The sequence below is a fragment of the Bos javanicus genome, chromosome 8 (genome assembly GCF_032452875.1).
Source record: "Bos javanicus breed banteng chromosome 8, ARS-OSU_banteng_1.0, whole genome shotgun sequence".
NCBI lineage: Eukaryota > Metazoa > Chordata > Mammalia > Artiodactyla > Bovidae > Bos > Bos javanicus.
In genome coordinates this window covers 26,003,271-26,030,861 of record NC_083875.1, presented here as the reverse complement: position 1 = coordinate 26,030,861, position 27,591 = coordinate 26,003,271, and the positions used below count along the sequence as shown (strand labels likewise).

At 43.6% G+C, this 27,591-nt stretch overlaps 1 protein-coding gene across 3 annotated transcripts in view; it reads left to right on the top strand.

Annotated features, from left to right (window-relative positions):
* Positions 1–27,591, top strand: part of ADAMTSL1 (ADAMTS like 1) — a 1,109,873-nt gene that overhangs the window by 933,452 nt on the left and 148,830 nt on the right. For all 3 annotated transcript variants that reach the window (XM_061425212.1, XM_061425211.1, XM_061425213.1), the window contains 3 exons: positions 10,809–10,988; positions 18,847–19,000; positions 20,369–21,494. In XM_061425212.1, the coding sequence (XP_061281196.1) occupies positions 10,809–10,988; positions 18,847–19,000; positions 20,369–21,494 (1,460 nt within the window). The remainder of the gene's footprint in view (positions 1–10,808; positions 10,989–18,846; positions 19,001–20,368; positions 21,495–27,591) is intronic.

The following is a 27,591-nucleotide window of genomic DNA, read 5'->3' as shown; positions in this document are numbered from 1 at the left end:
CTTGGTTTTCATCTTTGGTCTTGTGTGAAGGACTCAATATTTATCAATTTAGCTATAATGGCTTGTTGAGATTTTATGGTTGACTTGGGCCCCAGTCTATGAGGTCGCAGAGTTGGACATGACTGAACGACTAACACTTTCACTTTTGAAACACTTAAACATTTCATGAATTAGTCTCCCAAATCCTTTATAGTTTATTAAACATGCACCCACACTCCTTCTGCTGCTTCTCCTCCTCCTCATCATCTTTCATGTTGACTATATATAATACTTCTAATTTTTTTATTGAAGTATAGTTAATTTACAATGCTGCATTAGTTTCTGGTGTATAGCAAAATGATTCAGTTTTATATATTTTTTTTCAGATTCTTTTCCGTTATATGTTATTACAAGGTATTGAATATAGTCCCATGTACTATACCATAGGTCCTTGTGTATGTATCTGCTAATCTCAAAGTCCTAGTTTATCTCTCCTCTAAACCCTGTTATCTTCTTCAGTAACCATACATTTGTTTCCTATGTCTGAGGCTATTTCTCAGTTTTGTAAATAAGTTCATTTGTATCACTTTTTGGATTCCATATATTAGTGATATCATATATTTATCTTTCTTTGACTTTCTTCACATAATATGATAACCTCTAGGTCCATCTATGTATATTAATTACTTTTTAAATACCTCATGAGAGATTATTTTCACAACTGGCATGTTACACCACCATGACTGAGAACCTTTGATATATATGCATGAGTAAGTGTGAGACACCTTGATCATGACAGTCTTCTGCAAGGATTTTTTTCATTGACTGTCCATGGTCATATAATAAAGCCAAGTGGCTTAGTCAGGCCGTCATTCCTCTGCATGTCTGCCCCTTCACATCTCTAACTGGTTCTCCCAGCCCTGCTTGTACATCCCTTCTACCCACACTTCTCTCTGCCTACCCGCAGTTTTCCACCTGTCTACCTGTCAGAGCCCCCGGGAGTCCCACCTCTCCCACCAGGACTCCTCTCCTGTCCTCCTGCTCTGCAGCAGCCATTCAAGGTCAGTGCTGCTCATTTAACAGTGAGATCGCACGGTACTTGGGCAGGTGAAGCATAGAGAAGGATGCAGAAAAGTACATGGCAAGTGTGCTGTTCATTTATTGAGCACGTGGTACATTTCAGAAGCTTCTTCTTATTCTAATAAGAGCAGCACTTTGCATCAAGTGTAGTATCAAGCCACTTAATTTTATATTCAACTCATGTAATCTTCAGTAGCCTTAATGGGATAGTTATTACTATGATCCCCATTTTGCAGATGAGGAAACTGAAGCACTGTGAGATTAATGTGGATTCAGATTTTATGTAGTAGAGTTCATTCTACTGAGCTTCATATTCTCTTTTAAATTTTTTGTTAGTTTATTTCTTTTTGGCTGTGCTGAGTCTCCATTGCTGCACGCAGGCTTTCTCCAGTTGCAGCGAATGAGGGCGGCTCTCCAGCTGCAGTGCTCAGTCCTCTCATTGCAGTGCTTTCTCTGGTTGCGGCTCACAGGCTCTAGAGCACTGGCTTTAGTACTTGTGGTACATGGGCTCAGTTGCCCCTGCAGCAGGTGAAATCTTCCTGGATCGGGGATGGAACCCATATCCCCCAGCATTGGCAGAGGGACTCTAAACCACTGGAGTCCCAGGGAAGTCCTTCATTTTCTCTTTTAATCCTTATAGCAACCCTTTGAGGAAACAAGGCTCAGAGAAGCTGTGCTTGCCCCAGCTCACACAGTCAGTAAATGGAAAAAAGTCTGTGTGCTTCACAACCCATTCTCTTTTCCACTGTGCAGTGCCTCCTTCCCAGAACGTCCTTGCTGTTTGCTCTACAGTATTACATTGTGAGGAAATCTGATATCAGCCTAGTATCAGCAGTTTAGGTAAAAGGCAGGATTTGTTACCTCCCCAGAGTTGTTCATCTGTGTGTGGCTCCTACTGCTGCTCTAACAAAGTACCACACACTCAGTGGCTTAAAATACCATGAGTTTATTATCTTACAGCTTGGGAGGTCAGAAGTCTGAAATCAGTTCCTACTGGCTAAAATCAAGGTGTTGATTTTAAAATCAGGTCTTCATTCCTTCTCGAAGCTCTAGGGAAGGCTGTGTCACCTTGCCTCTTCCAGCTTCTAGAGGCTCCTGGCTTCCTTGGCTCATGGCCCCTTTGTCCAGCTTCAAAGCACTTCACTCCAACCTCGGATTCTGTCCTTATCCCTCTCTGTCTGACTCTGATCCTCCTGCCACCCTCTTATACCATCATGACTACATCAGGCTCACTGTGATAACCCAGGTAATCGCCATGTCTCAAGAGAGTTAACTGAATCCCCTCTGCAAAGTCCCTTTTACCAGGTGAGGTCACATGATCACGGGGTTCAGTGATAAGAACATAGATTTCTCTGGGGTCAGGACTCAGCCTAGACTGTGACAAGGCCTATTAGTCTCCATTACGACAAGGTCCTTGAGATTCAGAGTTTGCTTTCTACTCCTCCTCTTGTCACTGTTTTTGAGCCTTATATGCATCAGTCTTCTTTGCTTTTATTCTAAAAAAATAACTTTAAAACAGAAGTGAGGAAAAAAGAGAAAGATGCAAGGAAGATTAAACTGCAGTGAGAGACTCCACTCTGAAGCATCGTTTATATTTATCTATATTACTTGTGTTTTATGTGCAGGACTGCATCCACCCCCTGTACATACATCTTGCGCGCATCTGTGTAGAGACTGAAAAGTCACCACAACCCCTATTTTCCTTCCTTGCTTAAAACTGTGATTATGTGGTGATTTCCCTGTAAACCTTTTCTTTTCTTTCTTTTTTTTTTTTTTTAATCAGGGTTACAATTCAAAATGCCTGTAGTTTAGCTATGTAAAAAGACATATGAGAGGAGAGGCCCTGCTGGTAATATTCAGGAAAAAAAAAAAAAAGAGAGACAATTTTAATGATAACCATAAATGCTTGTGAATTAAATTTTTCATTTTCTAGATCTAAACACACCACACAGAGAAGAATAACTTTGGTCTGGATTAGAGGGCTGAATTCTGGCAGAAAGAGTCAATGTGGTCATCCGTTTTGTTATATACCAGTGACTAAAATGTAAATCCTCATGAATCAGAGACATCTTTATTTAAAATGTTGTATCCAAGAAGGAAAACAAAAAAGCTTATTGGAATATTTATCTTATTTTTAGTAGTGTACTTCATAAAGAAATGGATGCATGATACCTGGTGGCTCAGTGGTAAAAAAACAAAAACAAAAAAAACCTGCGTGCTAATGCAGGAGATACTTGTTTGATCCCTGGGTCCAGAAGAAGACCCCTGGAAAAGGAAGTGGCAACCTACTCCAGTATTCTTGCCTGGGAAATTCCATGATCAGAGGAGCCTAGTGGGCTACATTCCATTGGGTTACAAAGGGTCAAGTACAACTTAGCAACTAATAGCAAATGCTATCCATGCTTCATGTAGTAACAGGAATATTAAACCCAGAAGATGCCCTGCACACTCCTTGTACTTCCAAGATTAAGAAAGCTTAATTAACATTAGATGACCAAGATAATTTTAACTCACAAAATGATCCAGATAGAAATTCTGTTTTTATTTAATAATTTTGTTTAGTGAGATTCCAGTCCTCATGTTCTTTGTTTTTCTGAGCCCTCCTGCACTTAGATTCAGTTTTGACCCCTGTTACATACTAAGCACTCTAACTGCCCCTTGAACGTCTCAGTCTCATGTATCACCAAGTTACCTCCAATGACGAAGGTCTAACACCAATCTAACAGTGTCAGACTTTATTTCTGGGGGCTCCAAAATCACTGCAGATGGTGACTGCAGCCATGAAATTAAAAGATGCATACTCCTTGGAAGGAAAGTTATGACCAACCTAGACAGCATATTCAAAAGCAGAGACATTACTTTGCCAACAAAGGTCCATCTACTCAAGGCTATGGTTTTTCCAGTGGTCATGTATGGATGTGAGAGTTGGACTGTGAAGAAAGCTAAGCGCTGAAGAATTGATGCTTTTAAACTGTTGGAGAAGACTCTTGAGAGTCCCTTGGACTGCAAGGAGATCCAACCAGTCCATTTTAAAGGAGATCAGTCCTGGGTGTTCTTTGGAAGGACTGATGCTAAAGCTGAAACTCCAGTACTTTGGCCACCTCATGCGAAGAGTTGACTCATTGGAAAAGACTCTGATACTAGGGGGGATTAGGGGCAGGAGGAGAAGGGGATGACAGAGGATGAGATGGCTGGATGGCATCACTGACTCGATGGACATGAGTTTGGGTGAACTCCAGGAGTTGGTGATGGACAGGGAGGCCTGGCGTGCTGCAATTCATGGGGTCACAAAGAGTCGGACACAACTGAGTGACTGAACTGAACTGAACTGAACACCAATCTTGATAACACACCTACCTGCCACCTTCCCCAGCAGACCTGATCTTCCCTCATGAATCTGGTACTGTGAGTGACACCACTATCTAGCCTATCCTTTCATGAGAACCTGGAGCTATCTCAGCCTCGTTTTTCCTTCACACTCAGTCAACACGCAAGTCCTGCTGGTTCTACTTCCTGTATCTCCCCAACCCCCATTGCTCTCTTCCTCTCACATCCTTCTTTCACCGCCTTGGTTTCAGTCCTCACGACTGACCAGACCATTATAAAACAGCCTTGTACTTGCTGTCCCTGTACTGTCTTGCCTAACTCTGGTCCAATGCTTCATAACCTGGTATCAGTGGTTTTTTACTACAGGCCCTTTGTAAGGCCTTTAAAATATTAACATGTGCTCAGAATCCCCAAGTAAGGGAATGGCATGCACTGCCATTTAGACTTATTTGACCAGGAAACCTTTTCTCCATGGCACACCTGTGACTATGTAACAGGGCAGTACTCGTTGGAACCCATTGGCCTTTGCTACCTGAATCATTTCTACAAGTTAAATCATATTACCTCCTGCTTTAAAACCCTTAATGACACCCCAAAGTCTTAAAAGTATGTCCAATTATGTCCAAAGTCCTTCACTCTCGGCTGCTACTCAGTCTTGTTTCCCAACAACACATCCCCATGAACTCTAACCTCTGTCTTCTCAGGACTGCTTAAGGTGTGAGCATGCCATGTTCCTTCACAGACTATCTGCGCACACATGGTCTGACTCTGCCAGCACTCCTGTTTCCCTGGCCATCCCCTCCTATGTCACTTCCTCCACAAAGCCTTCCATCTTTTCCATCAAGACTGGGTTGCACTCTCCTCTTTTGTAAAACTGATCACATGCATGCTGCATGCTAAGTCACTTCAGCCATGTCCGACTCTTTGTGACCCTATGGACTTGTGGCCCGCCAGGCTCCTCTGTCCATGGGATTCTCCATCAAGAGTACTGGAGTGGGTTGCCGTGCCCTCCTTTGGGGGATCTTCCTGACCCAGAAATTGAACCCACATCTCTTACATCTCCTGCACTGGCCAGTGGGCTCTTTAACACTAGTCCCACCTGGGAGACCCAAAACTCATCTCACTTTATGGGAACGTACAGTGACTGAACTGCAGACACCTGAAGTGAAGTGACCATCTCAGTCATCTGTAGTCCCTAGCACCTAAGACAGTGCCTGGCAATCAGCAAGCACTCAGGAAATGTTTGAGGAAAGAATGAATGAGCAAATGAAGAAAGGCACGAAGTGAGTTAGAATCTATTAGCAGAGCACATTATATTAAAACTGGAAAGTTGACCTGAGAAACAGAATGTGGATATCACTTGTGTTGGGCTCAATAATGTGACTTGAGGTGCGAAGGAAATAAACTCAGCTCCCAGTGAATTGAACTACCAACATGAAACCGAAAACGTCAAAGGAGGCAAAATTTATGACTGTGCTGATCATAGGGAAGTCTTTAAAAATTCAGGACACTCAGGCCATTGTACTTTTGTATAGAAACATAACTTTTAAATATTCCTCATATTGTATTGTTTTTACTTTTCCTATAAAATTAATGAATCCATGACCTTATATCATGAAATATGCACGGCAACAAGGATAAGCAATATAAATGCTATTTTGGGTTATTTATTCTGTTTATGCCATATATTTTAAAACAATGCCCATTACCAGAGATCTGCTTCTTCATACCACAATATTGTTTTCAATGATGATTCATAAAGCAAACATTTTTCATTTTGTTTTATTAAATTTCTCTTGCTGCTCCCTTTAAAATATTTTTCTCCTTTGCATTCTGCCTCTCACACAGGACTGTCAGCCTCACCAAGTAACCTTGACCTGTTCACAAAGTCACCACAGACTTTGGAAGCTTTATTAATTTGAAGTTTCATCTTCTACAATTTTTTTAAAAATTTGAAAACCACCTTTTAATCAGTGTACACACCAGGGAAACTTTTTGAGCAAAGATGAGACAAGCATTTAAAAGCCAAATCCCTGATGACATTAACCCAGCCAGAGGGTTGTCTGCCATCCCTGGAGGGTCACAGTTCCCAGCAGAGCACACAATGCATCTGGCTGAAACCCACCAATGACTGATGTAGAAGCAGCATCTGGCTGATGATAAAACAGTCCGATAAAAGGTGGGTGTTCAGCCCATCAGCTGAATGTTTGTTTTACATCTTTTCAACATCTGGCTTTTTGGCTCTTTTGTTCATCCAATCATCAGTTCAACAAACATTTATGAAGAGTACACTCTTTGCCAGATGCAATAGTAGGCACTGGGGAATAGAAAGATGAGTGTGTTCCCTTTCCTCAAAGTCACACAACCCTGTGTACATGTAGGGAGGCAGAGGGAAAGATCAGGGCCATAAACAACCAGCCCTAATTGGGGAGGTGCAGCACCCTTCCAGGTCAGGGTGGGGTAGGAGGTGACTTCTGTACCATGAGGCAGAGGGGTTAGAAGAGGCTTTCCTGAAGCAGTGGCCTGTGAGCTGGGCCTTCAAGGATGTCCTGGAAGTTTCTGGCTGGACAGAGAGGTGAAGGGCATTGCTCCCATAATGAACAGTGTGGTCAAAGGCCATAGCACAGGAGGTATCTGTGTGCGCAGGGAAGGGCAGATTGTCCACTGCAGCTAAGGCAGTGGCCATGGCAGGCCGGCAAGACATGTGCTCGGGAAGCTCAACACAGATGAGAGTGTGAGGGCCCTGAAGGGCATTCTCAGCAGTCTGACTTTATCTTCGAGTGCTGAGAATTTCCTGCAAGTTGTCTATGTAGCATGTATGCTAAGTCACTTCAGTCATGTCCCACTCTTTGTGACCCCATGGACTGTAGCCCACCAGGCTCCTCTGTCCATGGGATTCTCCAGGCAAGAAGACTATAGTGGTTGCCATGCCTTCCTCCAGGAGATCTACCCGACCCAGGGATCAAACACACATCTCCCTCATTTCCTGCATTCACAGGCAGGTTCTTTATCACTAGTGACACCTGGGAAGCCCATTTCTATCCAAATTAAACTTCAAAATAACAAGCTGATTTTTTTTTTTTTTTACTTTTCTTGCCGGTATTTGGTCATCCAATTATCACGGAATTCCTTACGGTGTTAGAGGGAGTCTTCTGAGCGTTTGGCCCTTAAATTAGGTCCTATCTGAAAAGTGATATCCCAGCTCTGATATTTTGAGTGGTCACCCTCCTATATACATTTTATTACATCTCCACCCTTAAAATGAAACCAATCATCTTCGTCCGCTTCCTTAGTTTGAGAGAGAGAAAGTTTACCTGCCTCTTTTCCGTATTGTCACGTTCATTAAGATGCTGAAGTCTGAGAGCTGTTCTCATTCTGGCACCTGTTTATTTTGGAAGCATTTGTTCAAATTGAATGGACCCCCATACACCTTATGTGATACTCCAAACAACCGGTGGTTCTAACAGAAGCTGTTCTGGGTATCAGGTCCCCACGCCCGCCCTGTCTACCCCATGTTTATTTTAGTCCCATTGGAAATGGTGGAGAGGCATTCATTTGGAGAGATGTTTCTGAATCCTGTTCAGGCGCTACGACGTTACCAAATCTTTGCGACCCCGTGAACTGCAGCATGCTAGGCTTCCCTGTCCTTCATTGTCTCTCAGCATCAGGGTCTTTTCCAATGAGTCTGCTCCTTGCGTCAGGTGGCCAACGTTTTGGAGCTTCAGCTTCAGCATCAGTCCTTCTAATAAATATTCAGGACTGATCTCCTTTATGACTGACTGGTTTAATCTCCTTGCCATCCAAGGGACTCTCAAGAGTCTTCTCCAACACCACAGTTCAAAAGCATCAATCCTTCGGTGCTCAGCCTTTTTTATGGTCCAACTCTCACACCCATACATGACTACTGGAAAAACCATAGCTTTGACTATAAGGATTTGTTGGCAGAATGATGCCTCTGCTTTTTAATACGCTAAGTTTGTCATAGCTTTTCTTCCAAGGAGCAAGTATCTTTTAATTTTGTGGCTACAGTCACGTCCACAGTGATTTTGGAGCCCAAGGAAATAAAATCTGTCACTGTTTCCCTTTTTCCCCTTCTATTTGCCATGAAGTGATGGGACCAGATGCCGTGATCTTAGATTTTGAATGTTGAGTTCTAAGTCCACTTTTTAACTTTCCTCTTTCACCTTCATCAAGAGGCTCTCAATCCTGGTTATACAGAATTACCTGGGAGTTTTAAAATTTTTCTACATTTAAAAAATTAACATCTGGGACATACTTCCCAGAGGTTAATAGATATGAAATGGGGCCCAGGACTCAGGACTTTTTAAAAGCTCCCAGGTGGCTTTAAAGTATATCAGGATTGGGACCACTGAGTGAGAGTGACATCTGGGCCACAGCAGCATTCTGACTTTACTCAAGGACGTTGTATCACCCATCCTAACCTTGACTCTGGGCACACACCCCCCTTACAGTTCTGAGTCCAGCCCGCTGAGCACAGACCCCCATGAGTTCTGAGTGGTCACTGCTACAACAGGAAAAGCTCCTACAGCACAAACACCCAGCCCTAAATTGTCAACAAGCACAAGGGCAGCTGACTCAAGAAAAGGGACTCTTGTTGAAGAAAACGGAGCTCTCCTTAGAGTTTTTACAATAAAATTATCCCAGCACAGGATAGTAGTGATTGGTACATTATTTAAGGTTAGATTCTTTTTCTTGTTTATGTTTCTTAGCACTTGTGTCTATACCTCCTGTAAAATTTTTTATACAATTTGTAAAGTTTACTTGCCACTCACAGTACATGTTGTTCCATACATTCTTGAGCCTGTATTACACCCAGTGGTTGGTCTCTCCCACTCCTCCACCTGTATATTGCCCCATCCCCACCCCCAAACTGCTAACCACTATTTCGTTTTCTATGAGTCTATTTCTTTTTTGTTGTATTCACTAGTTTGTTGTAGTTTTTAGATTCCACATATAAGTAATTTCATACAGTATTTGTCTTTATAATTAGGGTTCAGTTCAGTTGCTCAGTCATGTCCGACTCTTTGCGACCCCATGGACTGCAGCACGCCAGGCCTGTCCATCACCAACCCTGGGAGTTTACTCAAATTCATGTCCATTGACTCAGTGATGCCATCCAACAATCTCATCTGCTGTCGTCCCTTCTTCTCCTGCCTTTAATCTTTCCCAGCATCAGGGTCTTTTCTAGTGAGTCAGTTCTTCACATCAGGTGACCAAAGTATTGAAGTTTCAGCTTCAGCATCAGTCCTTCCAATGAATATTCAGGACTGATTTCCTTTAGGATGGATGGGTTGGACGGATTTAAAAGGATAGGAAACCCAAAGTCACAATAGCTTAAGTAAGAGAGAAAAATGTTTCTCTCTTATATACACACAGGCCATCCAGGGCCAGTATGGTGTCACCATCAGGATGTTAGGCTGCTGCCATCTTTTTGCCTATCACTGTCTAAGATGGAAGGTTAAATTTTAGACAATATGTTCATATTGCAGCCAGCAAGGAGGAGAAGGGGAGGGGGAAATGCCACACTCTATTTTTGTGTGTTTTTCCATGAAGCTGCCTACAACCCTCTATGTACATCCCTTTGCCCAGCACTTAGTCACATGGCACCTTCAAGGGAGGTCAGCAAATATAGTCTGTATGCCAAAGGGTCATGTGCCCAGCTAAAAACTGAGCATTTCTTTACTATCACAAAGGAGGAGCCAAAGTCTTAGAGTAACAGCTTCCTGCCCCATCCCTACAAATAACTGGGTGATATTCATTCAGTTACATGTAAATGACCTGTTTGATTGGGGGCCTGTTGAAAACCACTAAAATGGGGAGATTTTTCTTGTATCCCAAATGTCCATGGCTCTTGTTCCCACTGCCCAGAAAAAAAACACCAGTCCTATAAGAAACATATTCCAGGAAGTTCAAAAAACCAAGCCTCAGACCTGCTCCACCTCCAGTAGGTTAGAGAGGATGGGCTCTGTACATGGAGAAAGGAAGGGCTGCCTTTTCTGCAGACTAATTCCTCCAGATTTACATGGATGCCATCCATGTAAAGAAGCACAGATTATTTTCACTGCATCGTAAATATGTTTAACACTCTATTATATCACCTGTTAAACCAGTTGTCTTGGGTGACTGCAAATCATAGTTTAGAAACAATTCTCTAAGATTTAAAGGCCCTCAAAATTCCTGGATGCTCTAGTTAAATGTTTAAGATTAAGAGTGGAGTGTGTAGACCTTGCTACACAAATGCATTTCAAGGAGGGGAAACAATCTCCTTTGGGTTGGTTCTTCCCTATTTATTTATTGTTTCTTTTCTCACTCTGCAGTAAGCTAAGGCTAAGGTAAGAACTGGATTGGCAGTCAAACGTGCTACTGTCTTATGCAGAGTCTGCTTTCTCTTCCTCCCCCAGTGTTCCAGGACCTGCGGCGGGGGCATCCAGAAACGCGAGGTTCTTTGCAAACAGCGCATGGCTGATGGGAGCTTCCTGGAGCTTCCCGAGACCTTCTGTTCCGCCCCCAAACTGGCCTCCCAGCAAGCCTGCAAGAAAGATGACTGTCCCAGTGAGTGGCTGCTCTCGGACTGGACAGAGGTATGTGTGCTCCTCAGAAGGAGATAACAAAAGAGGCATAAACAGGAGAAGGCACCCAGACTTACAGATACAGAAAGCGAGAACAGAACAAAAGAATCCTCCTAGCACTGTGGAAGAGTTGTGGGGGGGCGGGGGGGGTTGTTGTTGTTTTTTAAACGTATTTTCTTGGCTGTCTGGGGTCTTAGTTGTGTCATGCGGGATCTCTCCTTTGCAGCACACAGACTCTCGAGTCGTGGCACGTGGGCTTAGTTGCTCCGCAGCATTTGGGATCTTAGTTCCCCAACCAGGGATCTAACCTGTGTCCCCTGCATTGCAAGGTGGCTTGTTAACCAATGGACCATCAGGGAAGTCCCTGAGTTGTTGTTGTTGTTTTTTAATCTTCTTTGCAGTGTAGGTAATTTACAATGTGGTGTTACTTTCAGGTGTACAGCAAAGTCAATCAGTTATACATGCGACAGAGTTTTTGTAAGCATTGATACCATAGTGTGTAACTAGCTTTTAACTAGGCTGCAGGATGGGAGTTGTTAAGCAACCAGCCCTCACTCAACAATCAGGAGCAGAGAATTGAAAATGGGCCCTTCATGGAACAAACCAGGCCTCGTTTGTACTATTTGGATCCAGGATTTTACCAAGAACACCGGGTTCCTCCTCTCCATGCACTCCCACCTTCCTGACATCCCTCTCCCCCTGCCGCCAGCCCCACATCTCTTACTCCCAGATGTTTCTAGTCTCTCCTCAGGAAAGGCAAAGCCTCTCTAGTTCTTTTCATCCAAGTTACTGGACAATGAGGCGTATGATTTATTAGGAAAAGAAGGCCAAGGAAATCCTGCCTCCTTCCTGTCAGTTTCCTGGATCCAAAACGTCAACAGCTTCCCAGCAAGAGAAGTTGATTTCCCCCGATGCCCTGCATCTGGGGAGATGACCACATCGGCATTACCATTCCTGACTTACCTCATCAGTTAAGGAGAGACCCCCGACTAACCTGCTTCTCTAAATCATTCCTACTTCAACACTCGCCTGAACTAACTCATCAACACCCAGCTCCAACTTGTTTTCAGCGTCTACTCCTTCTTTGACTCGCCTGCAACTCCTTCATAGGCCCTAGTGTCTTCCCTAAAAACCACCCCCACCAAAAGTCTCGCCTTGCAAGTAGTTTCAGCCAAGAATGGAATTACGAGGCCTGAAGTGAAAATCTCAGGGTCCAAACCAGATTCAAGACCCTTCTCTTTCTTGCCTAGAAGCCTCTGGATTGGCCTTGTTGATCTCTCTGCCTCCTTTGTAGACCATCCAACTCATAGGACAGAGCCGCTGCTGCTGCTTGAAATCCATCACAGAGGTCCTTGCTGCCCCAGAGGGGAAAGCAGCTGCCTCTGAAAATGAAGATGCCACATCATTCAGCCTGTGTTCTGAGAATTCTCACCCCATGTTTTATCAGCCCGTGCAGAGGTCCATCAGACGACGCCTGCTGAGTACACTGAAGTTGAGACCTAACCTATGTCACCATAGGTTTTGCAGTTTGGCAGTAAAATTTGGCCTTCTGATGGTAGCTCCCTGCAAATGTCTCAGAACAGATGGGGGAACAATTTTTATCATCTTTTAAAAGTAATTTTGCTTCAGAAGGTTGAAAGATTTAATGTGTGGGATGAGTGTATGTATATGTGCATGTGTAAACATGTTAGTGACAATTTTTCCGTGGGATGTTGATTTGGGGTATACTATCATATAGGAAATATAGATCAATGGAACAAGATAGAAAACCCAGAGTTAAACCCACACACCTATGGACACCTTGTGTGTGTGTGTGTGTGTGTGTGTGTGTGTGTGTGTGTGAATGCTCAGTTGCCAAGTCATGTCCAACTCTTTGCCACCCCATGGACTGTAGCCTGCCAGACTCCTCTATCCGTGGTATTTTCCAGGCAAGAATACTGGAGGGGGTTGCTATTTCCTCCTCCAGGGAATCTTCCCAACCCAGGGATCAAACCCGTGTCTCCTGCAGCTCCTGCATTGGCAGGTGGATTCTTTACCACTGAGCCACCTGCCACCTGGGCGGCAGAAGATGAAATGGTTAGATAGCATCACCGACTCAATGGATACCACTATGAGGTACCATTTCACACCAGTCAGAATGGCTGCGATCCAAAAGTCTACAAATAATAAATGCTGGAGAGGGTGTGGAGAAAAGGGAACCGTCTTACACTGTTGGTGGAAATGCAAACTAGCACAGCCACTATGGAGAACAGTGTGGAGATTCCTTAAAAAACTGGAAATAGAACTGCCTTATGATCCAGCAATCCCACTGCTGGGCATACACACTGAGGAAACCAGAAGGGAAAGAGACACGTGTACCCCAATGTTCATCGCAGCACTGTTTATAATAGCCAGGACATGGAAGCAACCTAGATGTCCATCAGCAGATGAATGGATAAGAAAGCTGTGGTACATATACACAATGGAGTATTACTCAGCCATTAAAAAGAATACATTTGAATCAGTTCTAATGAGGTGGATGAAACTGGAGCCTATTATACAGAGTGAAGTAAGCCAGAAGGAAAAACATAAATACAGTATACTAACGCATATATATGGAATTTAGAAAGATGGTAACGATAACCCTGTATACGAGACAGCAAAAGAGACACTGATGTATAGAACAGTCTTATGGACTCTGTGGGAGAGGGAGAGGGTGGGAAGATTTGGGAGAATGGCATTGAAACATGTGAAATGTCATGTATGAAACGAGATGCCCGTCCAGGTTCAGTGCACGATGCTGGATGCTTGGGGCTGGTGCGCTGGGACGGCCCAGGGAATGGTATGGGGAGGGGGGAGGGAGGAGGGTTCAGGATGGGGAGCACGTGTAAAAAAAAAAAAAAGGAAAAAAAAAAAAAAGAAATAAAAACACAATTGCCAGGACACCGGGGGCTACAACAGAATGCATTCATTGTGATTTAAGAAAGTAACACAGCATAAAAAGACCATAAATAAAATATATGAAGGACAAAAAAAATAAATAAATAAATTTGAGCAAACTCCAGGACATAGTGGAGGATAGAAGAGCCCGGTGTGCTGCAGTCCATGGGGTCACAAAGAGTCAGACATGACTTAGCAACTAAACAACAACAATCATGTATGAAAAATCATTAACATCAGTGCAGGTGAGAGCACTGATGTATTAGCCAAGTAAGTGGCTCTAGATGAAGACGGCCTCCCAGGGGTGTATTGTAAAAAGCATTGCTCTTCTAAGTCTGTCAGTGGCAGTCTTCCATGAGTGGGATGCCAAGAAGGGGACTTGTGTGTATTAGAGTTGTCCTTCCAAGTTCCTGGAGTTTGTGGCCTCTGAGCACATAGAACTCAGAGAGGATCTGAAGGAGGGATTCTTGTGATTAGGCATTCAGTTCAGTCGCTCAGTCGTGTCTGACTCTTTGCGACCCCATGAATCGCAGAATGCCAGGCCTCCCTGTCTATCACCAACTCCCGGAGTTTACTCAAACTTATGTCCATTGAGTCAGTGATGCCATCCAGCCATCTCATCCTCTGTCATCCCCTTCTCCTCCTGCCCCCAATCCCTCCCAGCATCAGGGTCTTTTTCAATGAGTCAACTCTTCGCATGAAGTGGCCAAAGTATTGGAGTTTCAGCTTTAGCATCAGTCCTTCCAATGAGCACCCAGGACTGATCTCCTTTAGAATGGACTGGTTGGACCCCTTTGCAGTCCAAGGGTCTCTCAAGAGTCTTCTCCAACACCAAAGTTCAAAAGCATCATTTCTTCCGTGCTCAGCTTTCTTCACAGTCCAACTCTCACATCCATACATGACCACAGGAAAAACCATAGCCTTGAGTAGATGGACCTTTGTTGGCAAAGTAATGTCTCTGCTTTTGAATATGCTGTCTAGGTTGGTCATAACTTTCCTTCCAAGGAGTAAGCATCTTTTAATTTCATGGCTGCAGTCACCATCTGCATTGATTTTGGAGCCCAGAAAAGTAAAGTCTGACACTGTTTCCACTGTTTCCCCATCTACTTCCCATGAAGTGATGGGACTAGATGCCTAAAGTGCCAGTAAGTAAAGGAGACCTGTAGAACAGTATCATGTGTACTTGAGAGTTCAGACTCAAAGTCAGGCAAACTTAGGTTCAAATCCTGACTCTGCTACTTACTGGCTGTGTAATCTTGGGCTGGTTACTTGACCCTTCTAGGCTTTAGTTTGCTCAACTGAATATTGGTGATGATAGTTATGTCCACTAACATGGTTGTCAGTTATAAATGATGCAAATAAAGTACTCTGTGCCTAGTAAAAGTTAACCCTTATCATGGTTGTGATTTTCTTCTGTCCCTCCTCATTGTCAGGAAAAGGAGAGGAAATAAAAGAAAGCTCTTAACTTGACTGGCTGGACCCAGGATTATGGTTAAGACCTCCCATAGGCTCTGCTGGTCTTCCTAGGAGGCAGAAGTTACATTTTGAGAACTAGGAATAGTTAGCCCTTTTATCCAAGGAATGTTACTAGGTTCTGCATTATCTGGGTTGATGAATGGAAATTCCAAACATTGAGATGGGGTTGGGAGTGGTGGGATTTTAACCCATATTCACTGGGGATAAACTCGAGCTGGTGCCATACAAAAGTGCTCCTGGGGGTGTTCACAAAGGCTTCAGTTGGCCCTGTTATCCCCACAACCCTTCCTCTGGCCCTCTGGCTGGGGTAAGACTTGCATTCCACACCCCCCACATGACTCCCATTGGAGAAAGGAAGACCTGGATGATCTATGGATGTTTTTCATCCTCAACTATCTGGGCTTAATCTCACGGTTACTGCACAGAATCCCTTAGAGACAGAATTAAGCCAAAGTTTTAAACACTTCAAATAAAATTACTTTCAGATTCTATTCTGAGAAAAGGTCTCTCAAAAGACCTTACTTCTTTTCTTTAAAAGAAACACTTGCATCTCTTGAAAGAGTTGGCTATTCAATATTTTTAAGTCATATTTTTATGGAAATTCCTTCCTCCCCCAAGCATAAAAGAAATTAAAGTCAGAGCAGTCAATTTTAGAGCCAGAAGGAACTTAGGAGATCCTATAGTCTAGTGGTTCTTTAAAAAATTAAAGCCACAAAACACTTTTTTTTCATTGAAATGTTTCAATGAAGTCAAAAATCTAAAACAGAACAAATCAGAGTTATTTGGTGGAAGTGTGGGTAGGGGTCCCAGATCCCCAAATGATTGGGTCTGTAGATCACTTGAGAAGCCCCAAAATCACATCCTCAACATAGCTAAAGAACACACTTTGAAAATCCCTGCTCGAGTGCAGTTTCCCTGTTTCAGAAATGTGGAAATTGAACCTAGAGAAAGAACTGGATTTGACCAGAATCATACACTGATCTTCTAACACACGGTCCATTTTTCCATTTCTGCACTTGGCAACACTCAAATGACCAGGCTTTTAAAATTTCCAGGCTCTCTACACCCATTCCACCTGAGCCCTGGATTTGGTGCTGTCATTTACAATAAAATAAGGGGTGGGTGGAATCTGGAATCCACGCTCTTGAGGGAGCAAAAGCAATGGGCTTGATTCTCATCTCCATGTTTTGCATCTTAAATATCTTTTAGGGCGGTGGATATCTCAGTGCATTGCATGGAATAGTTCATTTCCATGGGCTAGCATATGAAACTTGGAAACCTAAGATACTATTTTTTGGTTTCTACTGTCATTTTTCAAGTTAACGTGGCATGCTGCCATGACCCTAGTTCAGGCCTTTATCATCTCCAGCCTGGACTACTGTGGCAGCCTGCTTAACTGACATCCTTGCCTCCCATCCATCTCCTACTCCTATCCCTCCCAGACACTGTTGCCAGATTAACCTTCTCAAAACACCTCCTTCATCATTTCATTCCTCCCTTAAATGGCTCCTTATTGCCTTATGGACCAATTCCAAACCTTCTGTCTGAAAATTAAAAGTCTCCAACATCTGGCCCCAAACTACCTCTTGAGCTCCTGACACTCTCCACTTGGCCTCTCTGTTCAGTCAAACTGGTTCAGCTCTGTCCCCAAGCCTGCCTTGGCCTTGAGCACTGAACTCTTCCACCTTGATTCTCGATAGTTCCCTGCCTTCCATGCTTACTCCTGGTTCTCTAAATCCATCCAGACTCCAACCATCTTCCAGACTGCATTCACCAATTGTTAGCATTCATTTTATGATATCAATACTTACAATCTTATATTTTTACTAATTTCTTTTATTGCTATTTCTTTAAACAGCTTTATTGAAGTATAATTTATATTCTTTAAATTCAACTTAGCATAATGTCTTCAGTGTTTATCCATGTCATAGCACATTATCAAAACATTTTTGGTGGAGCAACATATTCTATTAGTATAGACATACCACATTTCATTTATCCATTCACCGGTTGATGCATGTTTGAGTTGTTTCCATTTTTGCCTATTAGCGATAATGTTGCTATGAACCTTAGCATACCAGTCTTTATGTGGATGTATGTTTTCATTTCTCTCAGGTAAGATACCTAGGAGTGAAATTGCTGGGCATGATCAGATGATAAAGAGTCTGCCTGCAATGCAGGAGACCCGGGTTTGATCCCTGGGTTGGGAAGATCTGCTGGGGAAGGGAATGGCTCCCCATTCCAGTATTCTTTCCCAAAGAAGTCCATGGACAGATGAGCCTGGTGGGCTACAGTCCATAAAACCCATACAGTGGGTTGCAGAGAGTTGAACATGACTGAGCAACTAACACTGGAGAAGGCAATGGCAACCCACTCCAGTACTCTTGCCTGGAAAATCCCATGGACAGAGGAGCCTGGTACTCTGCAGTCCATGGGGTCACGAAGAGTCAGACACGACTGAGCAACTTCACTTTGACTTTTCACTTTCATGCATTGGAGAAGGAAATGGCAACCCACTCCAGTGTTCTTGCCTGGAGAATCCCAGGGACAGAGGTGCCTGGTGGGCTGCCATCTCTGGGGTCGCACAGAGACGGACATGACTGAAGCGACTTAGCAGCAGCAGCAGAGCAACTAACACACACACGATAAATATATGTTTCTTAACTTTTTAAGAAACCATTAAACTTTTTCTAAAAAGGCTGTATTTTACATTCCCAGCAGCATTACAGGAAGGCTCTAATTTTTCCACATCCTCACTTATGATAATAACACTTATTATTGTCATTTTGATTATGAAAATTCTAGTGAATATAGAGTGCTATTTCATTGTGGTTTTGATTTCCATGTTCCCTAATATACCATTTCATTTTAATAATGCATTTGGATTTCTTCTCATTATTTGATAACACCCCTTTGAGGTTAGGAATCTTTTACATATCTTTGTCCCATAGCATTTAGCATTCCACCTCAAACAAAGTAGATGCATAAGAATTATCTGATACTTGACATTAAAATATTATAATTAATTTGTAAAGGAAGGAGAAAGGAATTAGCATGAATTGAATGTCATTTCTGTGTGTGAAGTTATAAAATATATTATCATTGAATTCCCAGCCTTGCCAAATAAGTTATAAGAAGTGAAAACAGACTCAGAGTTTAAGTGGCTTGCCAACTAGGGACATGCAGTACTGAGCTGGAATCTGAACCGTGGACTCTCTAACTGTAACTCTAAAGCCCAGACCATAAAAGTAAAATAGGTGAAATGTCCACAGGAGACTTGAGACCAGAAAAGAGTGTGGCTACAACGTGGATGTGTCTTTTCATACTGTAACATAATTAATTTCTCTCTTTCTCAGTTGCTATTGCTTTTCCAAGCAATTTTTCTCATATTTTGGTGAGTTTGAGAATCCATACGAAACCCACTAGCCTCCAGTTCTCCGCATTTACATGCATTTGGCCTTTCTTCCCCCACCAGTGTTCCACGAGCTGCGGGGAGGGCACCCAGACACGAAGTGCCGTTTGCCGGAAGGTGCTGAAAACTGGTGTCTCATCAATTGTCAATTCCTCCCTGTGCCCACCCCTGCCATTCTCTTCATCCATCAGGCCCTGTATGCTGGCCACCTGTGCAAGTGAGTACGTCAGTGCTCTGGGATGGGGAGAGAGCAAGAGCGGTAGCTTTCCCTGAGCCCGAGAGCAGTGGGGATAGTCAGGCAGTAAAGCCCTCAGAGGGCATCAGGCTGATGATCTCAGCTAGAGATGGAAAAGGAATCTTAATTACACGTGGCCAGGCAGAAGGCTCTTCTCCACTGGGGGAAAACCAGCTTGCAGGAGGTAGAGCAAAGTGCACTTGCTGGCATGTGGACATCTGGAAGCTGGAGTCAGTATATTACTAATGAAGTCTAATGTGACCCACTCCAGGATTTTAAACTAAACAGTGTGTTCTGTTTACTAGTAACCCCTAGAGGTATAACACTTCTGAGGTCTTCTCTCCATGTATATGGGGGCCGTGATGCTCTGTAGGACCCAAAAGGGAGACATTCTCCTTCTCTTTGTCCTCTGCTTCTTTTTATGATTCTGATTTCTTTCTTTTTAAAAAAATATTTGTAATTATTTATTTTAATTGGAGGCTAATTACTTTACAATATTGTAGTGGTTTTTCCCATACATTGACACGAATCAGCCATGGGTGTACATGTGTCCTACATCCTGAACCACCCCCCCCACCTCCCTCCCCATCCCATCCCTCAGGGTTGTCCCAGTGCACCAGTTTTGAATGCCATTTCATGCATCAAACTTGGGCTAGTGATCTATTTCGCATATGGTAATATACATGTTTCAATGCTATTCTCTCAAATCATCCCACCCTAGCCTTCTCCCATAGAGTCCAAAAGTCTGTTCTTTATATCTGTGTCTCTTTTGCTGTCTCACATATAGGGTCATCGTTACCATCTTTCTAAATTCCGTATATATGCATTCCATATATATACTGTATTGGTGTTTTTCTTTCTGACTTACCTCACTGTGTAATTGGCTCCAGTTTCATCCACTTCATTAGAACTGATTCAAACATGTTCTTTTTAATAGATGAGTAATATTTCTTTTTTAAAAATGTCCTTTTAAAGAGAGGAACTGTCTTTCTCCTAGAATCGCCCTCCATCTAGAACCCTTCCTCTCAGTTTCTAGGGTTAGAAGGCCCCAAGAGAGTGATAGCAGGTTGCCCAGCTGCACCTCCTTAGCTCTCCCCTGCTTGATTGTGGCAGCAGCTTGATGGCCCACACTTGGTAGCCAGCTCCTCCCGTAAAACAAGGCAGGAAATGAAGGCCCTGGCCAAAGCAAACTCTAAAGCGCTTTCCCTCTCCTTTCTTTGGTCCCCATCTCTCTTTCTTCTCTCCACCCTCACCTTTTCTGCTCTCTCTTGTCGCTGCTCCTCACTCTACCCTTTCTCCACTCTCCGCTTCTCTTTCTCCATCTGTCTGCTTTCGTTGCTTTCATTCCAGGGCCCGGGCGGCCATCCACAAAGCATAGTCCTCACATCGCTGCAGCAAGGAAGGTCTACATCCAGACGCGCCGGCAGAGGAAGCTGCACTTCGTGGTGGGGGGCTTCGCCTACTTGCTCCCCAAGACCGCGGTGGTGCTGCGCTGTCCCACGCGGCGCTTCCGCAAGCCCCTCATCACCTGGGAGAAGGACGGCCAGCACCTCATCAGCTCTGCCCACGTCACTGTGGCCCCTTTTGGGTACCTAAAGATCCACCGCCTCAAGCCCTCTGATGCGGGAATCTACACCTGTTCGGCGGGACCAGCCCGGGAACAGTTTGTGATTAAGCTCATCGGAGGCAACCGGAAGTTGGTGGCCAGGCCCTTGAGCCTGAGGATCGAGGAGGAGGCCCTCGCGATGAGGAAGGCCAGCCCCAAGGAGGCCCTGCAGACGCACAAACACCAGAACGGCATCTTCTCCAACGGCAGCAAGGCCGAGAAGCGGGGCATCCCCGCCGACACTGGGGGCCGCTATGACGACCTGGTCTCGCGGCTGCTGGAGCAGGGGGGCTGGCCGGGAGAGCTGCTGGCGTCGTGGGAGCTGCAGGACTCCACGGAAAGGAACGCGTCTTCAGAGGAGGACCAGAACGCCGAGCAGGCCCTTCTGCGTCTGCCCTTCACCATGGTGACGGAGCAGCAGCGCTTGGACGACATCCTCCGGAACCTCTCACAGCAACCCCAGGAGCTCCGCGACGTCTACAGCAAGCATCTGGTGGCCCAGCTGGCCCAGGAGATCTTCCGCAACCACCTGGAGCACCAGGACGCGCTCCTCAAGCCGTCCGAGCGGAGGGGCCCCCCGGTGGCCATCCCTCCCCATAAGCACGTGTCTGGCTTCAGCAGCTTCTCCCGGATCTTGTCCACTGGGGAGGGCGGGGGCGGCTCCCGCCGGCCGCACCGCAAGCCTGTCATCGTCCGCAAGATCTCCGCCGCCCAGCAGCTCTCTGCCTCGGAGGTGGTCACCCACCTCGGGCAGACGGTGGCCCTGGCCAGCGGGACACTGAGCGTGCTTTTGCACTGTGAGGCCATTGGCAACCCAAGGCCCACCATCAGCTGGGCCAAAAATGGAGAAGAGGTTCAGTTCAGCGACAGGTGAGTTTTGCAGTTACCTGGTCTGGGAAGAGCTGGGGGGAAGGGGTCAACTTGTGCGGGCACCCTGTTCATTCTCCCTTCAAGGTGTTAGCAAGGATAGAGCTTAGAGTATTGGGCCTCAGGGACCTCTCTCATCATGGGTTTTACGCTCTCTCAGTACTGATGGACTGTTTAAGCAAAGATAAAGTATTTAATTTCTCTGAACTGTATTCTCTCATCTTTGTAAGATAATGGTAAGAATGCCTACAACCCTCAATCCCCATAGGATCGCTGAGATTAATGAGATTCTCTCCGGATAACTCTGAACCTATGGCAGGAAGCTATCATTCCAGCCCAAGGCATTATTACATTACTGTTTTTGTGAGATGAACCGCTGAAAAGCTTGCACACCAGGATACTGTCTATGTGTGTGTGGTCCCCCAGGGCTGGGGACAGAGTGCAGCCAGCACCTGCTGCTCCCCGTGGGTGAGCCCATCTTCTGTCTGCGCTGGACAAGGCTGTTTGTTCCAGAAAGCTTTTATTCCCAGTTGGATCTGTGATTAATTATCCTATTATTTCTTGGTGTCTCTGTTTTTGTGTGTCTTTACTGGGATGACAGCATGCATTTGCAGGTTTCCTTGGGCCATGGCCATTCATAATGTAGAATCAATAGTGATAGAAGAGGTAATAATAGTATTTTTTTTGTACTATCTGTGTGCCAAAACCATGCCTTGCTTCCTACGTACCTCCTCTGTAATCTTTATAAACAGGCTTGTCCAGCCTTGACAACAAATAGAGCTGGCATTGACTGAGTAACAACTGTCTTCCAGGCAGGTGTAAATGCTCCGTGTGCTTTATCTCAGTGAATTCTAACAGCAGCCCTAAGAGGTAGTATAATTTTTATCCACACTTTACAGAAGAGAAAACCAAGCCTAGCAACTTACTAAAGATCACATTTATTAGGTGGCAGAGCCAAGATATGTGACAGAAATAAGAAAGGCAGCCAATGGAAGAATCACAGTCTATGGATGAGAGAGGAACTTTAAGGTCTGTGCTTCAGAGTCCTCATTTTAACTTATTATCTTCACTGAGTTCATGAAGCATGCTCTTTTCATTAAATGTCCTTTTAAATACTATTGTTCAGTTAATCCTCTTCACTGGCCTGCTTATGAGTAAGGAAGGAAAGAAGGCAGGATATAGTATGTCAGGCAGTGTGCCGGGTTTATTTATATGTCACTACATTTGTTCTTCTGACAGTCAAACCACTAGATTGACATTATCCTCCAGTTTCACATAAGAAATTGAAGTTCAGCAGCTCACCCAAGGTCACACTTTAGGAAAGGCCTGATTAAGGATTCAATATCAAGTTTATTGGATTCCAAAGAATAGTTCTGTCTGCTCTTCCGAAACTTGATGAACAAACATGACTTTGTCCATCCGGCCTACACCTTGTGTGTTTTTGAAATGTCGACAATATTGCTTCTCAACCTGAGCCCTTACAGATCAAACAGCTTTAATAACAATACTAATCATTTTTTTTCTGTGACACTCTGCTCAATGCTTTAAAGGTATTATCTTGTTTAATCTTAAAAAAAAAAAAAAACAACAACAGCCTTATGAGATAAATACCATTACTGTTACAACATCAGTAATAAAAAAGCTAAGGCACAGATGTTGGACCCACACAGAAGCACTGGAGACAAGGATTGAATGCAGACAGTTTGTTTTGAGAGCCTATAATGGTAACCTCTCCTCTTGTTTGCTTCTTGATCCTCCCCAGCATAGATTTTCCTTGACCAGCTTCTCTGCTATGATCCCTGCAGTTCTTTCGAGAAATCTTTGTAAGGAGTCTGTGGGTCAGGCTAAAGTTGCAGTAAATCACATTGAGGTCACTGGGTCTCAGGGGGCAGCTCCAGCATCAGACCCCCAGAAGGACGGGACTGATTGAAAGTTGTCCCGTGGTGCTCAGGTGAGTGGTGCACTGGAACTGCCTCTGCCATTGCACCGGTCACACCTATTATGCCCAAATTGTGCCATGCCTGCCATCAGCCAGTCAGTTCCTATTTTACTCATATCTTCTGGGCCTGTTGCCCTGAACTGGTGTTATTGAGATCAAAGGGAATAGCAGTTGGCTGTATGAGGGGAAAGATGGGAATTAACATTTCTTGACTAACTCCAGCCACTGTATCCCCATGCCAGCAACTTCCACAGCCATCATCTCTTAATGTCCACTGCCAGGTGTAACATACGAGCTGATAGCCTTATTTCAGAGATGAGGAAACCAAGGTTCACAGTAGTTAAGGAAGCTGACCCCTGTTAAATAGCTAGTAAATGGCAGAATCAAAAGAATAAATTCAAATCCAGTTCTGCCCAATACAAGCTCATGTTGTTTTGAGTGACTAAGTTCATGTTTTCATGCATCTCCTATATTTGATTCTGGATACCAAGTTGCCTCAAGACGCCTGCTGTTTTCTCCTAGCCTTTTCCAGGGTCCCTTCCCTACTTCCTCCTAAAGGGTTTACAATGACACAGGCCACTGAGATGGGGAAGGGGATGATCAGGACTTTGTTCTGCCTGGAACTTCAAGGAGAATATTGAGGCCATGGCTTACTCAGGGGTCCCAACAACTGCCTTGAGTGCTGGAGTTTATGAAATCCAAGGATCATGCCTCATCTTGGTCACTGGTGACTGCAGGAAAAATGTGGGAGGAATTAGAAGGACTGAGGTCTTTGGGCTGGTCTTGCCAAGGCCCTTTGCTTTCCATGGCCTTAGTCCCTTCATTTAAAAAGTGAGGGAGGTTGTAGCAAATCATCTCTGATCTACCCTCTTCATTCCTTGATAGAAGGTCACAGAAGGTTAAAACCCTTGTGCTAATGGAGAGTGGGGAGAGCCTTGAGCATGTTACTTCGAAATTTGTCCTACAAGTTATCTTCCGAGTGGTTCACAGAGGTTCATTGATCACATGAGTTTGGGATATGCTCGCTTAAAGTTAAACGTATGTATTTACTTCTGGACTTTACTTCTATTTTTTAATATAGTATTTGATTTTTTCTTTTTTTTTATAAAAGTAATGAAAAGGCTATAAAAAATTCAAATAATACCTGAATCTATAAAGTAAAAATGCAGATCTCTTTCATGCCCCCAGTTCTATTCCCCAGAGGCTGTCAGTCTTAATAATTCAGTATATACCCATTTAGAATTTTCATATATTTTACTGTATTGTATATGTCACATACGCACATAAGATTTGTGTTTTTTAATGCAATGTTATGTTTACAAATTTGAATTAATTTCTATTCAACAACATGTCTAGGAGACATTTCAGAATAGTATGTAGAGGTCAATATCACCTTTTTAAACCACTGATTACTGGTCTTGAATGTATTTAACTAACCCTCAAGGGAAATTACTTTGGTTTTTCCGTTTTAAACTCCTATAAGCATTCCAACATGTATAGCATGCAGTGTTTTCCAAGTACTTCTTTGATCAATGAATAATTTTTTGGTCTAATAATCTCAAGGACATCAATAATTCTTAAAATACTACTTTTGCCTTTTAATTTTTACCTTAATGGGCATTAGGAGTCTAATGGCTTTAAGATGAAGAAGAGTCAGCAGAATCTTGCTAAAAAAAGAAACCTGGCAGCCAGTTGCTAAAGATGAAAAGTTGTAGGCCTAGGACAGAAGAGAGCAAAGTCTAGGTCATGAGCCACCAGGATATTAGTGGGAACAGGGGATTACATAAAGAAGGAAAGCACAGGGACTTAATGAGCTTCCACTGGTTAAGACTTCTCTTTCCAATGCAGGGTGTGTGGGTTCAATCCCTGGTTGGGGAGCTAAGATTTGTGGCCAACAAAACAAAGCATAAAACAGAAGCAATATTGTAACAAATTCAATAAAGACTTTTAAAAAATGGTCCACATTAAAAAGAAGGAAAAAAACCACATAGGGGTCATGAGCAAACAGTACTACAGTTTTTGCCACTATCAAGATATTTTTTCCAGATCTAGCCTTAACGGAACTTTTTAATGCAAGTTAATGGCATGCAGTAGGGAAAAATAAGAGATTTCCGTTTCTGATCCTTGACATCATAATTTTTCCATTTTGCTTAGCTAGCCAGTAAGAAATATGGCTGGAGCTTAGTGTTTTATGCAGTTTTCCAAGTGCTGTTTGAGAAAATAAAATGGTTGCATCTGTACAGAACACACAGGAGCCACAGAACTGCCATTGGGACTGCTCTGCTGTGGCTGTTGGTGACCTCTTTTGTGTTGGATTTCATTGCTTGTCATCATTCCTGTGTCTGGTAGCGGTTCAGAAATGCTCATTTATTTTTAAACAGAGAAGTGCTGAAATGCTCGGTGTTATAGTTCAGTTAGTCTGTTTTTGCTTAGTACCCAAATCCATCTTTCTGAAAGAGTCTGCAAACTTCAGCCGGCTATTGGTCTGAAGGACTTTGCAGATATATTCAAGTACACTCCGAAAGCCTGAGCCACCAAGAAAGTGACTGAAGTCTGTTGTCTTGGCTTTTAAATATGCCAAAGCTTGACTTAAAAGAAGCTGGCTTTCAGAAAGAATCACTAACATTTCAGATACTACTGCATCTCATCAGGTGTATAACTTACTAGTTAAAAGGAATTCACCTCATTCTTAGAAGCACATGTCAACTTCTTAAGCAATCGTTTACAAATCGTTTAGTGTATTAAAACATCCTGATTCTTCCTAATTCCTACTTCTTCCTTTATTTCACATACGTTCCCATGCTTCCTCTGAACCAGACCGCATGTTAGATTGAGGGATGGAGGAAAAAGAGGCTCATTCCCTGTAAAGGCAACTCAAACTCTAGTTTGGAAACCAGAGAAGTAAATGCAGGGTGTAAATGCTAAGTGAAAGGAAGGCATATTTCTTTATCTCATAAGTATTAATCTATCTGTCATATACCAGAGACACACCTACTTGCTGAGAATATTGTGGTGAATGAAACGCAAGTTCTCTTGCACTTCATGAACATTTAGATATCTGCTCAAATGGCACACGTCGGGAAGAAAACTTCCCTGCTCATTCTGTCTAAAAGAGCACTCCTTATCATTCTCTGACCCTTTAACTCTATTTTACTCACAGAATTTTATCATCCTCTGACATATCGCATATGGATGTGTTGACTTCCTGTCCATAATGGTAGGAATTTTCTTTACTGCTGTGTCCCCAGTGCTGGAAAGAGTACCTGGCACTAAACAGGTACTAAATAAACAGTGAGTGAATTAATGAGTGAGTGCGAAGCAAGACTGTAAACACAGAAAAGGACACAAGAAAAATAGCAGATGGTGATGAGTGCTGGGCAGGAAATGAAACAGGGCTTTGAGAAAGAATGATCTGGTGACCTCAGTAGGTGAGTTACTCTGAAGAGGTGACCTGAAAGCCGAGAGCTGAGTGATAACCAGGGTCCAGCAATAGAACCTCAGAAGAAAGAACCTTCCTGGGCAAGGGAGAAGCAGTGCAAAACTCCCAAAGGGAAGATGAGTTTATTGTGTTGAAAGAACTCAAAAAGAAGACCATTTGGCTGGAGTGTGGCAGGCTGAAGGTAGAGGTGATATGGGATGCCATGGGGGCAACCAGAGACCTGGATGAGAAGTTGGGGTTTTGGTCTGAGCACCACAGGGAGATTTTAGAGGCTATTAATCAGGAAAGTAAAATGATATGATTTCCATTTTTATTGACCCACACTGGCTACTTTGTGGTAAGTAGATTATAGACAAGCATGAATAGAAGCTGGGGAGCTATCAGGGGGCCCTTTGCAGTTGTCCCTTCAACTCCCCAAGTATCTCTGTTGGCCATTTGGTAGTGATAGGTGCCAGAGAATGAGATCATAAATAAGGAAATGTCCCTGCTCTCCAGAAACTGAGATATACTGGAGGGCTACTAGAGAATACTACACTCCAGTGGTTTGAAAACATTAATATTATCACTCTCAAGTAGCTAATTTATAACCTGGAAATATTTCACATATAGAAGGCTATCTTAGGTCCCCCACCAAGGTTGTTAATTATGCATTTTTAAAATCCTTACCTGATATTTCCACTCCGTTCATGATGGAGTTCTCTTCTATTTGCCCACCTTGCATC